Raw genomic sequence first — 17,005 nt, 5'->3', positions numbered from 1 at the left:
CCAGTATTTCAACAAATTAGAGCATCAACATCTGTTGTTCCTCCTGCTTCTTCAAATACTGAAGCTTTTAACCTGCCTTTTAGTATGGAGGAGATGCAAAATGCTATCTCTAGCTCTTCTTTAACTGCCCCAGGTGAGGATGGCATCCGATATGAAATGATATCACATCTTCCAGTGGATATCAAGGAATTTTTATTAGAAACCTTTAATGGTCTATGGGCTTCCCATACATCTCCTGATTCCTGGCATACTTCAATTGTAATTCCAGGCCACAAGTCTGGTAAAGACCCAGAACTGCCATCTAGTTATAGGCCCATATCCTTGACCAGTTGCATATGCAATCTATTTGAGAGAATGATCAACAACAGACTTGTGTGGTATCTAGAATCAAAAAATCTTTTATCTAACAGGCAGTTTGGTTTTAGGAAGAACCGAAGTACTCTAGACCCTTTGCTGATGTTATCAAGGGAAATTTGAAATGCCTTTTCTAACCAAAACCAGGTGGTGGGTGTCTTTTTTTGACCTCGAAAAGGCATATGACACCACCTGGAGGGGTGGTATTTTAAAGCAATTGACCTCGTGGGGTATAGGAGGACATACGTTCTCTTTTATTGAAGAACTTTTATCAAACCGCTCAATTAAAGTGAGAGTAGAGTCAGAACTATCTTCATCCTACATGCAAGAAGAAGGTGTCCCCCAAGGCAGCGTATTGAGTGTGACCTTGTTTGCTGTTGCTATTAATAGTCGCATTAGTCACATACCTCCTGGCATACAAGGATCACTATTTGTCGATGACTTTGCAATTTATTGTAGCGGATCATCTGCACTACAAGCATGCCAAAATCTTCAAATTGCAATAAATGCATGGGCAAATTCTCGTGGATTCATGTTTTCTCCTCAGAAGACCAAAGCCATTCGCTTTACTCGTACTCGTAAAAGGGAAGAGATCCCCACCCTTTTCTTAAATGATTGTATTTTGCCATATGAGGATAATGTCAAGTGTCTTGGAGTCATTTTCGACAAGAAAATGACATTTGGTCCGCATATAAATGACCTATCTATCAGGGTTAAGAAGTCACTGAACATTCTGAAAGTGGTATCCCAATTTGATTGGGGTGCTGATAGAACAACTTTGCTTAGAATTTATATATCTTTGTGTCTGAGCAAGTTAGACTATGCATGCCAAATATATGGGTCAGCTACAAAGACTTTACTTGGAAAACTTGATATTGTTCACAATGCTGGGCTTCGCGCATCTGCACAGGTGCTTACAGAACATTTCCCATGGACAGTCTCTATGTTGATTCTGGCATACCTCCCCTTTCCATTTGCAGAGAGGAGTTGAGTTTGAGGTTTTTAGCTAGGTCCCTGGCTGTGAGAAACAATCCTAACTGTAAATATGTTAGGGCGCCTTTAGATCGGGGTCCTAACAGATCTAGAGTGCCTAAGCCTTTGGAGGTACAGCTGAAAAATGATGCTTGAGAAGTAGGCTTGTTAACAGCACAGATAGCAGAGGTAGGATATCCCAAGTCTCCTCCTTGGTGTAATCCACCTGTTAAAGTATGTTTTACGGCAGGAGGGAAAAATACCTTACCTAGTAGGGTAATGAAAAGTGAGTTTTTAAATCATGCTGCTCAACATCATGGGAAACATGTTTTTACAGATGGCTCCAAATCGGCTGCAGGAGTTGGAAGTGCAGCTGTGGTGGGGGATATTGTTATTAGAAGGAAACTCCCATCCTCTTGTTCAATATTTACTGCTGAGCTGTATGCAATAATTCTCGCAGTCCAACATATTTTTAAAAATGGCAACCAAAATAGTTTTTATACAATTTTTACGGATTCCAATAGTGTTTTACTCTCATTAAAACAAATTATACCAGGCCATCATCTTGTACAAGAGGTGCAGGACTGGTTAGTACTTCTGCAGTCTAGGAAGAGTATCAGTGTTCACTTCTGTTGGGTCCCTGCCCATGTTGGGGTGGATGGAAATGAACAAGTAGATAAGGCAGCAAAGGAAGCTTCAGGGCTAAGTAATCCATCCCCCTTGAGTATTCATTACAAAGATCTTAAAAGTGAGATTCATCTTTACTGTAAAAATAAGTGGCAGGCTCGATGGTCTGAACTGACCACCAATACAAAATTGAAACAAATCCACCCATTGGTGGATAAATGGTCATCTTGTAATTCTACAAGTAGGAGGGATACCACTATTTTAACTAGGCTGCGTATTGGCCATACACATGCAACGCACAATTATTTAATGAAGAGTGGGGAAGGGAGACAGGCCCCTCTTTGTAATACCTGTCAAGTGACAATGGATGTTAAACATATTTTAGTCGATTGTCCTGTTTTTAATCTTCAGAGGAGGACACATTTACTCCAGGACAAACCTTTAAGAGATATACTGGGGGAAAACTGTAATACCCTGAACTTGAGAAAATTTATACAAAGTATTGGGTTATATTACTAGCTATAATTGATTTTATTAACTTGTTTATTTATTTTACCATTTTAATCCTTATTTATTTCACATCTAGATTTTATTGTATGAAAGTGTTGCGATTTGTATTAAAGGTTAAAATGATACTAAATGGTGTGAGTATACAGATATGATTGAATGATTTTCGTTATATAGCGCTGAATGGCCTTTGATGCCCCAGTGCTTGGCTTAATGCCTAAATCCTATATTCAATTCAATTCAATTCACAGGCTGTTATGAAACAGCACCAGAACCCTTTCTTTAATTGCAGGTGACATTTTTCTGGGTGCAAGAGCACAGGCCGGTGAATCCCCCAGTCACCACCTTTACGGGATGCCTACAAAGTCATTGATATGTTAGCAGTTTTTTGGGGGCAACCCCTGGACAGTGGAGGTACTCCGTTTAGGGTATCGCTTCTCATTCATAAGCTGTTACTTACTCTGACCATGTCTCTAATGATCCCTTCATTTTATTTGAGAGGATCATGGAAAGACCTACTGGAAAAGGAAGTCTTACGTGCTTGCAAGGGGTGCCATAGAGGATGTTTTAGACAGGTTGCAATCTTTTTTAGCAATCTCCTCCTGGTAGAGAAGCTGACTGGGGCTAGAGACCTGTCGTAGACCTATCCAACTTTAACCAGTTTGTGCACCAATTAAGGTTCAAGATGGAGACCCCAAGCATAGTTCTTCAAGCCATCAGGATGTTGACTATAGACCTGAAAGATGGATACTTTTGGATCCTTATCCACCACAGGTCCAGAAAGTACCCAAGATTCCCTTTCAGAGACGAGATCTACCTCCTCAAGGGGCTGTGCTTTAGTCTGTCCACAGCTCGTCAACTCTAAAATGTCTGTTCTCCCTAGTTTCAGCTTGGGCTCTCATCATGGGTATTAGACTCCTGAGGTAACTCGACGACTGACTTCTCTTGGTAGATTCAAAGTTGAAACTACTGTACTGTACTTAATCACAAAGAACTCCTTCTCAACTTTTGCAAGGATATGCGGATCCAGCTGAATCTCTAGGTCTATCCTCGTACCTCGGCATCACCTTCGTTATCTAGGCATGAATTTAAGACGAGGCCAAGCCGGAGCATATCCATATTCAGACAGGAGTACTAAGACTTGGACAAGTAGCAGCTCCATTTTCTCGAAAGGAAGTTCTAGCTCACTCTTGGCAGAAGCTCATAGGACATCTCGCCTCCCTCAAGAAGTTAGTTCCCTTTGGGAGGATGCACCTTTGCACACTACAGTGGACACTTAGAGCGAGTGGTCACAAATATCATACCCTCCTACAGTTCTAGTAGAGGTCCTTTGAGAAGTGAGAACAGACCTCTCGTGGTGGTTGAAAGAGAACGTATTAGCCGGAACTCCGCTTCAAGTTTCCCCTCCACAGTTCCTTCTCTTCACAGATGTTTCTTGACAAGAGTAGGGAGCTCACCAACAGGAGAAGCAAATTTCATGGATATGGCCACAGGAGGATGAAGACCTTTCATATCAACTATCTAGAAATGAAAGCAGCATACCTAGCATTACTCACTCTTCAGAGACATTCAAGGGTCACTCAAACAACAAACAGGGAGGGTTAGTATGCCACCTGTTATGCCAACTTGCAGTGGGGATCCATCACAGATAAACTCTGTCCTTTTTCTGCTCGCTTTATCCCAGAAAGAATGAATATGATAGCAGATATCCTGAGGTGACTGGGGACGATAGTTGATTGAGTGGTCTTTGCTTCCTCCAGTGGTAGTCTTTTTCCCCGACGTTGGTCATGTTCACCGTCCATCTCAACAACAAACCCCCGGTGTATTGCTCTCCAGCCTTAAATCCCGCTGCGGGAATGGAGGACGCATTCCAACACTAGTGGGACGGGATGGATTTTTATGCCTTGCAGCTTGGTCGAACCTTCTATGTCAGCTACACATGAAAAAGTTTCACAATACAGTCCACTGCCTGTCTCTTCATGGCTGGAGGTTATCGAGCACCTCTTCCAAAAGGCTTTTTGAGACCGACTGTAAAACAACTTTCGGGATACCTCCACAAGTCCTCCGTGGTGGTCTACCAAGCATTGATATCCCTTTTCTGCGTCTGGTGTCATAAGAGGAATATTGTTCCACTAAAGGGCACTATTCCCCTGTATAGCTCCACCTTGAGCCAGGTTGTCATATTGAAAGGAATCAATCTTTCCTCTTTGTGGGAACTTTTAGCACTAATCAAGAGCTTCGAACAAACTTGTCCATCCCATCTTGGAGTGTGATTAAGGTTCTAAGTTCTCTGAAGATAGCATCTTATGAACATCTACGTCACAAATCAGACCTAGACCTCACCTTAAAGTTGGTATTAATCTTAGCCTTAGTTTCTTCTAATAGAGTGAATGAGTTACATGGCTTATCTTACCTATCACACTCCATGGGATGAAAAGACGTGTCTTTCACTTTTGTTCCTGAGTTCGGGTGAAAACCTAGAACCCTTCCATTATAGAAAAACTTTCGATTCTTTTTCCATTTCACCTATCAATAGGGAAACTAATGATCCAAATAGTCTGTTGCTTTGTCTTGTAAGAGCAGTTCGAGGTTATCTTAAGAGAACTTGTCCATTACATCCAAACATTTGTAACTTGTTCCCGAGTACACTTAGCAACAACAAAAAAAAGAGGAATGAACACTATAATTTTGATTGCGAGAAGTCATCCTTAAAGAGTATAAGCTCATGATATACATGGTGTTGCTGCAACCCTAACATTCCGCAAAAATCACTCTGTAACCAAAGCCCTCAGTGACAGAATCTGGAAGAGACAGCCCACCTTTATGGCTCATTACCATAAGTCCACATGGCTGAGGACTATGAACTGTGAAATAAGAGGTGATGAATGAAGAAGTATTGATTTGAAAGCTCAAGATAAAGACAGGCAAAATCTAACCGAGGCTCTTTGTGTCAATAGGTGCAGGAGATGATGATGATGATGGTGATGACGAAGACGACGACGACTCTAAGAACTGGACCCACAGATCACTCGACACTCTCTTTGGGTCTAGTATTGGCTTCTCAATAGATAATTTAGAACTTGCCTTTACAGAACAACTATCTTTTTGTTGCGTCATTGGGTATTCTTGGCATAAGTGGATGGGTGTATGGGATGAAAGAGTTTATTCCCTCTCTCCCTGCTTGACATCTCTCACTTTGGAGTACCAACATGGAAGAAGCCCTTATGCAGCTAAGAATTTCCTTGCAAAATTTAGTTTGTAAGTTAGAAAAATTTTGCAATACAATTCTTTTTGTTCCAATTGAATTTAAACCTTGTCGAGTCAATGACTAAAGATTTACCTTGAGACCAATATCAAGACCTTTCCTCTCATAAGAGCCCATTTGGGATATCTTTTAATTTACCTTGGGTATGTTTAAACAGACCCCCTTTTGACAGTGAAAACTTTCTCCCCACCCCCCCTAAGGAATTCTCCCCTTATAAATGACGAGGGTTTGTATCCGTATAGAAACAAAATAGAAATTTTTAAAGCTACCTCTCTTCATGAAAGACTGCTTACGAAATTTTCAAGCTGCGAAACGAGATGCGAATATTTCTATGACTCACTTTACGAAAAAAAATTTCATTTTAAGAAAAGAGATTTGTCAGCCAGGCCGAGAATAAAATAATCACCCATCACAATGAGTTCAAGAAAATGGGTTCTGACAACAGAAAATGTAGCTGTAGTTTATAATAGGAGTAACTATAATAGTACAGTACATATGGAACTATATGTTTAGTATATGTACAGTATTGTATTGCATTTTCCATTTATTATTACATTGTTGTAATAACTACTCAATTTACTGTTATTAACAGTTACTTTAGGTATATTTAGTGGTTCAAATGTATTTGGCTGTACAGTATTTCGTTGTGGTTATATTGTAGCTTTATTATGAGATTTAATGTGGTGTTTTGTAGGGTTTGGAATGAATTAGGCAATTTGCATGTGAAATGTGAGTCACAACATAAAAAAACACTATGAAAGCCACTCCAGAACAAATTAATTTCGTGTTGTGAGGCATTACTGTATTTGTATTTTTCCCAGCTATATAACCTGAGTCGTTTATTGTAACTGTCCGGCCTCATCCACCCCTCAAGTCTTAACCATGATAAGAGTGAACCACTCTCTTTGAGGTTGGTGACAGCTAATAGCCATACAATGTTATAAGCATCCCAATAATTCTTTATTTCTAGTCATAGTAAATCAACTTGGGAGTAAACTCCTTATTGATGACTCATGTTTGTATAGCTAGGAAAAATACAAACTTTATAAAAATTTGAAGTTGTCTCCCAATCAACAGTAGTATGGTAACGTAAATAAAAAGACACGTTTCAGATGCATTGAATAACTGAAATAAAGAGCTTGTTTTACTTAGGAATGCAGTAATAAAGGCAATATTCCTTACGATTAAAACTACATCTGTGATATAAACTGAAAGCTAATCATCAATAGTCTATCTGGAAAGTTTTATGAACAGTAACTTTAGGACAAAATGGATTATTACAGTAAGTATGTTCTACTTGTGTGATTTTTATTTTTATTTTATTTATAACTTTTCACTAACTTATAGAAATGTCTTTTTAAACCAAAATAACTGCATCTAAATACTAATAAAGATATTTTATTTAGTTTCATACAACCATACACTATAGTAAACTGTTAAATGTTAGTCAACATGCAGTAAATTTCTACTTTTGATATTTTAAAATCAACAATCTCTATACTCTGGAGTTATACTGATATCAAACAGCAAATACAAGTACAGAACTTATCTTCCTAAAATATGCAGTAAGAAAAACATCATATTAAAGCATTATCATTCCACAAATTAAAGTAAAATTTTATTACATAACATAAAATCTTCAAAATTAATTTAGCCTAATAAAATATTATCTAGAAACCTAATTGAAGGAAATAACATATTTTATACAATAGAATTTAGTTATGCAATATATCGCAGCAAATACAGTAATTTCTCAAAATATAATCAGTCAAGTTTTCTGTCCTAAATTCACATTGGGATCTCTACACGTAAAAAATAAGTGTATCTTTTTTGACAGCTCTGGTCCTATACGTCGAGTAGATTCAAGTGGTCCAACACCTCGTCTCACAGGTATATGTGCAAGCAAGAGTGATGCTTCTTTTTCTGAAGTGGAGTGTCTGTAAGCCTGAAAAATATATATTTCATTACATGATCATAATTTAAAAATGTTAGGTCAGATTTTCCCTATACTGGGTCACATGTTAAATGAGTCCTTAATTTTTTTTTCTGCTGAATGCACATTTTGCCTGAATTTCCACAAGTCTATGACTTCTATGATTGGCTGGGTTTTTTTCTCAATCTTCCTCACACTACTTTTCAAACTAAAGTTTCCTTGTCACTTTTCATTACAAGTTTCTAACCATCAAGTCTTTGAAATCTAAGTTTATTTTTCAGATGCTTGACACTAGTTCTCTGCCACTCACCTATTATACGATGCTCCTATTGCAAACTGATCATGCGTCTAAGCATTATATTATTATACTGAACTGTATTTTCTAAAATCTCCATTTTCTTTGTCTGTACCCCTGTACCCACTTGCTGTTCTTACTCTTTTTTTCTATTAAATTTTCTTGGAATAAAAATCTATTATACCTTGTGACCTTTTGGGCTCAACCCATGTCGTCCTGATGGAAGTTCCTTGAAGTAACTTCCTGAGGGAGATACAGTATGTACTACAGTGATATTCCCAGAGAATTTTACCTTTAAGTATCCAGAATTCTAACTCCTCAAGGATATCGCATATCAGAGGACGTATTCTTGACACGCCACATAGCAATCTGTACCCCTAATAGCGTTTACGCTTCGAGGAGGTGTGGCAGAATAGAAGGGGAGCCGTATCAAGGTTACCCCCGTTCTCGCACTACTATTGAGTATGACAACAGCGCCATCTCCACGATGGCGGACATTCCTTATTTTGTAGCGATTTTGCTCGGTGGTATTCCCCGTTGATCTAACTTTTCGATCGTTTTACAAGGATTATAATTATGCTTTCTCCATCTTCTTCCGCCTCTGGAAAGTTGAGTATCGGGTCTTTACTATGAGTATATTTTAGCTCCTGTTTCACAATGAAATTAGAGTAATTTATTGTGCCTAAGAGCTAGGAGGCGCCATGGGCGCCGTCGTTCGTTAGGCATGTGTTATTTAGTTAGCAGAACGACTTCCAGTTTTAAATAGCATTATTTATTTTAATTATTTAGCTATTTGGGCAATTATACTCGTAAAGATTTTGATAATGTGCATAATTTTCCTTTTCCATGTCGATTGTATAGTTAGAGTTTCGGTGATTTAGATAACCGATCTCGACTAGCCTAGGTAAAAAGCGTTTTATTGTACGTTCAGACATTTCCCCGGTTACCCTCGTGTATTGTTTTTTTTCATTTCAAGTGGAGACTGATACCTCCTAGAATTATATGAAACATTACGTCTCCATGGAGATTTACGAGTAATCTCTTTTCCCTCTTGAGTGTAGCTTCAGGCTACAACCCTAGTGGCCGTGCCATGAATTTTATTCAGACATGACTAGCCTAGAGTTTTGCCTGTCTCTTCCCTTAAACCGCTGGTTGTGGTATACCAGTAGGTTTTGGGATTCAGTCAGAATCTCAGAGTATTTAGTCTTATGTCGGTGATCTGTCGGCAGGGTGAATGGGTTGTAGGACACCATCATTCCCCTGCCGGCATTGGAGGCTAGCCCTCCCTAGCCGCACTTGAAGTAGTGGTTGGATACCATCTTCTCCTTGCGACTAGAAGACTAGTCCTGTGCCGCAGAACCCCTAGGCTGAAGAGTAGTATTCTTCTTTTGCCTAGGATGGCGCGGCACTGGAACTCTGTTTCTCCCTTGTTGAGAGGAGGTGGCAATGCCGCTATCCCCTTAACTGTATCGGCAATCTCTAGGTCGGAGAACCGAGACTCTCCTGTCACCTAAGATTCTGCCGATACCGAAACAGAGTTTCTTTTAAGAGGTGATAGGACTGACAATTTTGCCGGTTCCTTTCACACGCCATACAGGACCCTGTTCCCTACCCCTCTGACCACTTTTGATGGCCGGGCCATTGTCTTTCATTGGGCCAACATTTTGCAACCTTACTGTTGCCGGTGGGTTGCCGGAGCCGGCCAGACTCCCTCTCTAAGACCTCTGTCCGGCTGCTGGGTAGCTATGCTAGCTGTAGGCAGCCATGACAAATGTCAGCAGCCATGTGAATGTTGAATGTCGGTAACCATATGTCTTTCAACTGCCGGCGACCATGATGGTGGCTGGCGGCAATACATACTGCTGGCAGCCAAGATGGCTGCCGTTAACTGGCGGCTGCCGGCAGCCATGATGGCTGTGAGTATTAAGTCTCTTCTGTCGCCAAGGTTCTTCAGTTCTCCCTTGGACTGCTATCTACAGGTTCTGTTGCCGGAATACGCCGGCCAGCCGCGCGCAGATAAGTGCTGACTCAGATGGCAGCACACAGACTGTACTAATACTGCCGGCAGTGTATTGGCGGCACCTTGCCGGCAATAGTAATTTAGCTGGATGGAAGCCTGAATGCTACATTCTCCCCTTCCATTAGAACCTTCTTTCTGGAGAAAGGCAGTAAAATTAGACTTTCACATCCTTAATTACTGTATACATACACAGTAAAGGAGTAGCCTTTACTCCATGCTCTCTCTCTCTCTGTAGCTAGCATACTAGATATGCTGGCAAGACCTGCTATGCGGCAACATGCCGGTGAACTACAGTATATGTTTATACAGGTAGCCAGTATATCTGCAGTACAGAATATTCTGCAGATAAAAAACTACTATATATTTTATACTAGTAGTTATATCTTGGATATCCCTACACAGGCATTTGCTGAACCCAATCTCATATTGAATGAATATAATTTCTTCAATATCCTGATTAGAAATCAGTATTCGGATTACAGTGAACCTCGTTTATCGCGGTAGATAGGTTCCAAACCCGGCCGCGATAGCTGAAAATCCGCGAAGTAGGGACATCATATTTACGTATTTATTTAACATGTATATTCAGACTTTTAAAACCTTCCCTTTACGTAGTACTGTTAACAAACTACCCTTTAATGTACAGAACACTTAATGCATGTACTACAGTACCCTAAAGTAAAACAGGCACAAATATTAAAGGCGATTTTATATCATGCGTTTCCTAAACATGCCAAAAACCACGATAAAAAATGACAACCAATGTTTTGTTTATGTTTATCTCTGATCATAATGAAGAAACAGACGCATTTACACATCTGTGTATAGGTTAGTTTGTGCATCGACAGCAATCTTACCAAGTATTGATTATATGTTGACTTTGTTATTACCAATGTTCTACTTAATTTTTCTTAGAACTTCCAAATAAATGAAATGAATGCCATTTATATAATGTTTTTCTTTATGCCACCTGAAACGGAAACCTTCCATTTGTTTATGCTCCACCTTCGATCATAATAAACAAACGAACGCATTAAACACATGCTCAAAGTGATAACTAATGATATAACAAACATTTAGTAAACATTGTTATTACAAATATTTACTTATCGTAACCATATAAATTCCTAAATTCGTAGCAAAGTTGGAACCTTTTTTTCCTTATGCGTTTAATCACAATAGCAAACTGCTGCTAATGACAGAATGATAATTTAAAACTGTTACGAATGATAATTGTTCTTTCCATATCCAAAATACTTTTCCTAACTTCAGTTATAAGTCAACTTGTACCCACCTCACCATATGCAAAAAAAAAGGTAAAAGAAGAAGAAAGTACTGGGCCATTTTTAAAGTCATCGAAAAATTAAGTTACCGCTATTACGTTCGATATGAGAGAGAGAGAGAGAGAGTGAGAGAGAGAGAGGAGAGAGAGAGAGAGAGAGAGAGAGAGAGAGAGAGAGAGAGAGAGAGAGAGAGAGAGAATGGTTTTAAATGTACTAAATAATAAATATGATAAATATGATAGGTTATAACACATTGGTGTTTATGTAATATTAACTGTATAGATGGTTTGAATAAGTTAAGAAATGGTGTAGAGTAAACAATTCTTTGTTAATGTATTCGTACCGCGCATATTCTTGAGAGCGGAAGCTAGACATCAGCTGATGTGATCACAGCCAAAAGTAAAACAAAAAGAAGTAAAAAATACTCGATTTTTAAAATATACCCGAAATTCAAAAACATAAGTACATGTTTTATTATAGCGCAATTGACTATTTAAAGAGTAAAAGTTTTCTGGAATAGAATGGTGTTTCCTAAAAAATAGTAGTTTGCTGACAAAATCGGATACCGTATTTTAAGCTATGATTGAAATGGATGTATACACGGTATAATTTTTTCGTTTTGTATTTAATTGACACTTTAAGAAAACCGATTTTGGTTTCTTCATCTATTTGTAATTATTGTATAACAAAAGAGAGAGAGTGAGTGTGAGTGTGAGTAATGATAGTTTTAAATGCACTAAACTAAAATATATGATAGGTTATAACACATTGGTGCTTATGTAATATCAACTGTATAGATGGTTTGAATAAGTTAAGACATGGTATAAACAATACTTCATACGTGCATATTCTTGAGACCGGCAGCTAGACATCAGCTGATCTGATCACAGCCAAAAGTAAAACAAAAAGAAGTCAACAATACTCGATTTTTAAAACACACCCGAAATTTAAAAACAAAAGTACACGCTTTCTTAATGTGCAATTAACTATTTAAAGAGTAGCAATTTTCTAGAATAAAATGATGTTTCCCCCAAAAATAGTGGTTTGCTGATGAAATCGGATGCCGTATTTAATGAAAAAAGTCCGCGAAGTCGTGAATCCGCGATGGTCGAACCGCGAAGTAGCGAGGGCTCACTGTACCTTACAATATTAAATAGCTTCAAGGCAGGGGTGATATACTCCTAACCCTTAAAGGGTAGAACTTTATCCTTGAGTCTCCCTGATCAGGAAACTATAATTTAATATTGTAAGGAAGGCTACGGCAAATAGGCCGAGTGGGATACACAAATATATGTCTTTATTTTCCCTAATCCCGCCGGCTTCATGCCAGCTGGACTGTACTGTCAGATGCTGCTACAAAGGCAGCATACTGACTGAACTACAATACATGATTGTACAGTAGCCAGTAATTTGCAATATAGACTTACTGCAAATAGAAAACTACCATTTCTAACATACCGTGGGTACCCTTGTGCGAGCATTCTGCTGGTACCGCTCCTATATTGAAAGATTAATATTTCTTCAATATTCTGATTGAGAATCAGTCATCCTGACCCCACAGTGTTAACAATAAAAAGGTACAGGAATTAGTACTTCTCTACCCACAGGGGTAAGAGCCCTTCTACTTGGAGTTCCTTGATAGAGGAATCTCCATGTAGTTAATACCGAGGGGAAGTAACAGCATTTGCTTACGGGGGTACACAATTATGTGTCTCCTATCCCTCTATAGCTTACTATCCTAAACTATTCTGTCATAGATAACCTTTGCATGTTGATTATCAGGGAGATAATCCTTTGTATACTCATTCGGTTTTCCTTTCTTTACAGGAGGAACACCAGATACCTTGTACTGCAGTCTTCTGCAAGGCCAAGAGTAAGTATTTTTACGGTCATAATACTTGCAGGTTTCATGCCGCCTGCAATATTATTTCCGGATCCCTACATTATTGGAACCCGCAGGTTTGCAATATATGTCGGACATTAATGTCCGAAGGTTTCGAGAATCCAAAGTCTACAGAGACTAGGGATACTGCTCAATACAAATTACGCAACTGGGTGAGAGGCTTCCAGAAAATCTCTCCGGGACCTTACCTACCTAATGATAGGATGCGTAAACTACTATTTCCGAAAGCAAGTAAGGAAATCCCCTGATGGCCAGATAACCTTTGGGAATGAGGGCAAGAAGTGCCCCAGGGTAGAAGAGGAAAATGTCGTGTCGGAATTTCCTCCGCCTATGCCGGCTCTAGAGTTATCGACGTCGACATCTTCGTCTTCTACCCCTCTATTAGATAGAATGGAACAATTATGTATCCAACTGAATAATCAAATAGAGAGCTTTCGTAAACAAAACGAAAAGCTGGAAGTAAAACGCAAGATAGAGCCTCGCAAAGCTTCTCTTGTCGCTTCCCAAGGGTCATTCAAACGACCCATGGATCAAGACCTTCCAACATGCTCCAAAACCAATCCCTGGAGGTTTGCGGAGCTGATGCCAATTTTAAATGGCAAACTCTACATCTCAGAGAAAATGGGTGCTGTTCCTTTAGACAAAATTCACTTTTGGCCAAGCTTTGATGCTTTCCCTAATTGTTTGGTTCGACTGAGGTATGAACCAAAGTCAAGAAAAGGAACGGAATCAAAGGAGGTCATGATTCTCGACCATGATAAGGCACAGGCTATCCTCTCAGGTAGCCTGAAAAAGGCACGTTATTCAGAGTCGAAGGTATTCTCACTGAATAACACTGAATAACAGACACCCTTCCTTTCCTGCTTCAATCTCATTCCCCTTTATGGGGAAGGCATTTATATCGGTTGCCAAAGCAGTGGAGGCGGGTAAGCTATGTCCTGCACTCGAGGAGTGCAAGCCTCTGTCACCAGCTTTTCCCAGACAGGAAAAGGACTGGAAGGAAGTCCATTTAACCTTTTCAGTAGGAAGATTAGACGCGGATGTCGCAAGTCGACAATTTAATGAATGTCTCCCTAAATTATCTGAGTTGCTCTTGTATAATGAACAAAAGACAAAGGGGGGACTTGCAGCCTCCCTTTCTCTACAAAACTACATAGAGTTGTGTTCAACCTACCAAAATACCCCAGACATGCTCATGGTCCTAGCCAAAATGCATATGGCTACCTTAGTGAAGGACCTTTACGCCTTTATAAAGGCTAGGAGAGCATGTAGAGACTTTGTGTTCGCTGCTGCAACAGTGAAACACGAAACAAGGAAGCTAATATCTTCCAGCATCTGGGGTAAAGACCTCTTCCCACACGAGGTAGTTAGGAAAGTGATTAATAACGCCACCATGGAGAACATAAGTCTTCTCCAAAAGTGGGGCATCCTTTCAAAGAGAAAATCTTTCATGGTTGTGGGTCCCCAACCTAAAAAGAAGACGGGAAATGGTGGAAATATCCGGGCTGCTCAACAACATCCCACTATTCCAGTGACCACGGTGCCACAGGCAGGTGGTCAAAAGTTTAAACCTACTGACTATTCGAAGCATGAAGATGCTTCTACTAGGAGGAATGTTCCCTCAGGATCGTCGGACCTTCGATCCTTGGGTCCAAGGCCTATTCAAGATGGGACTTTGATGGGAAACAGAAATGTCTCCCATCATTTCCTTACCTTCTCCTACAATCCAAAACCCTCCTGGAGAAGTATACCTGAGAGCTCTAGAGCATACAGGTGGTAAGAAAACTATAGTCCATCAAGTTCCAGGGAAGGCTGTTTTGTGTTCATGAGAAGGACTCAAGAAATCTCTTGAGTCATTCTGAACTTGTCGCCACTCAACAAGTTCAGAATGTTTATCCTTCCGAACATATGGACCTTGTTCCAAATAGGGGTGTTCGTAGTCTTGTCAGACCTGAGAGGTGTCCTTTAGCAACTTCCAGTCAATCACCCCCTTCCCTCCTATCTAGAATTCAAGTTACAGATAGTAACATACATCATAGGAAAGACACGTGTCGGACTAGACACAGTCCTAAATATCTTCATAGGATTGGCAGACTTAGTCACGTTAAAACCAAGCCTAGAAATGGTTCAGGCATTAATGTACCTGGACGAGAGGCTGGGGTGGGCAGCACCTGGAGTGGCTGGTCGATGTGCATCCAAAGAAATGACCCGGTCCCCAGGACATCACGAATGCAAGATAAGCTTCCAGAAGTCTCGACTCTCTCCAGCTCAAGGGTTTCAATGGCTGAAAAACCATTGAAGCCCACGGTCACGTCAACTCTCCTTTCCCTTGGGAATATAAAAGGTCGCGAGGTCTGTCAAGAGACTCGGGTAATCAGTCAGATTTCCAAGACGCTAACAGGGAGAAGCGCTAAACTCTCCCCAGTTCGCAATAGTGACAGACCTACTGTAGTGCTAAGAGCACAGCGGAAAGATGCGTTAAGAGCGTGGAGAAAATACGCATCAAACGCTTGAAGAGATAAAAAAAGACCGATATCGGTCCCTCTTTAATCGCTTCATTAACAAAAATTAAAGCACAAAAGTCCCAAGACTCTGCTGGTCCTATCATGAGTGGGGAAGCTCAATCCACCCAGATCAGACTTCTTACAACTGATCTGGGACACTGAAGCGATAATGAGACGTCACAATCGATAATGCTAAAGAACGTCTCATACAGTCTAGGTGAAGTTAACCATCCATTTCTTAAAGGGATGGCACCTGTCAGCAGTTCATATACAATTGATCCACAATGTGACAGTGGATGCTCTATTTCGATTCAAGCCGATAGAGTTGGAATGGTCCATGGACGCAGACCTATTCCCTCCCAGATGGGAACAAGTCCCGGAACTGCAGATCGACCTTATCATCACGAGCGTTTTCAAGAAACTACCTCGATATGTAGCCCTATACGAGGATCCTCTAGTGGGGTTGATAGACGACATGTCTCTGGTATGGAAGGGATGGACTCGGGTATGCCTGTTCATCCCATCCAATCACCTGCTGAAGGTCCTCAACAGGCACAGATACTTCTAAGGGGGAGTAGCTCTTTTGGCTCCCAGATAGCCCAAGAGCAATCTGTCCTCCTCAATGAAGGAACTGAAGATGAGGCTGGTCCTAGTTCTGGACCTAGGTCTATTTCAGAAGGTTCAGAAATTAACTGCCTTCGTTTTATCACAGAGAACCCAAACCCTTCATTTCATGATTTTCTTACCCTAGCGGTTAGAAAAAGATTTGGGATCTCAGAAGGCAATATAGAATTCTTAGAAGAATACAAGGCTAAGTCAACTAGAAGACAATCGAGTCTTCCTAGAAAAAGTGGGTTGCGTTTGTGAAAGCAAAAGGACCGAAAGAAATTTCAATGAACTTCTGTCTGTCCTTCCTTGTCCACCTTCATAGTCAAGGTCTGGCGGCCAACACGATAAATACGTGCAAGTCAGCCTTGACTAGACCTCTTCTATATGCCTTTCAAGTGGATCTGGCAAATGAAATCTTTAATAAGATTCCAAAAGGCATGTGCAAGGCTTAGGCCCACAGTACCTCCAAAGCCCATCTCTTGGTCTTTGGACAAGGTCCTACATTATGCCTCATCTGTAAACAATGAAGATTTTTCTCCTAAGGATCTAACCCAAAAGGTTATTTTTCTGTTCGCTATAGCCTCTGGGGCTAGAGTTAGTGAAATAGTGGCCCTAACCAGAGATGAGGGCCACATTCAGTTCACAGAAGTGGGAGAACTGAATCTCTTTCCTGATCCCTCCTTTCTCGCTAAAAATGAGCTACCCACTAAGAGGTGGGGTCCCTGGAGAATCT

The 17,005-nt window shown here is 40.2% G+C and overlaps 1 protein-coding gene and 1 long non-coding RNA gene across 2 annotated transcripts in view; one reads left to right on the top strand and one right to left on the bottom strand.

The window, feature by feature from the left end:
- The window catches only part of LOC137616308 (uncharacterized), a 63,511-nt gene extending 55,827 nt beyond the window's left edge, over positions 1-7,684 (top strand). Inside the window, exon 3 of the long non-coding RNA XR_011039389.1 lies at positions 7,563-7,684. This is a non-coding gene — a long non-coding RNA (uncharacterized lncRNA). The remainder of the gene's footprint in view (positions 1-7,562) is intronic.
- mms4 (Methyl methanesulfonate sensitivity 4) overlaps positions 7,108-17,005 on the bottom strand; it is a 249,316-nt gene continuing 239,418 nt past the window's right edge. The window contains exon 11 of the mRNA XM_068345953.1: positions 7,108-7,670. Within this exon, the coding sequence (XP_068202054.1) occupies positions 7,494-7,670 (177 nt within the window). The 3' untranslated portion in view covers positions 7,108-7,493. The remainder of the gene's footprint in view (positions 7,671-17,005) is intronic.

This window comes from Palaemon carinicauda, chromosome 22 (genome assembly GCF_036898095.1).
Source record: "Palaemon carinicauda isolate YSFRI2023 chromosome 22, ASM3689809v2, whole genome shotgun sequence".
Taxonomy (NCBI): domain Eukaryota; kingdom Metazoa; phylum Arthropoda; class Malacostraca; order Decapoda; family Palaemonidae; genus Palaemon; species Palaemon carinicauda.
The sequence above is the reverse complement of the archived record's forward strand: the minus strand, read 5'-3'. Positions and strand labels throughout refer to the sequence as shown.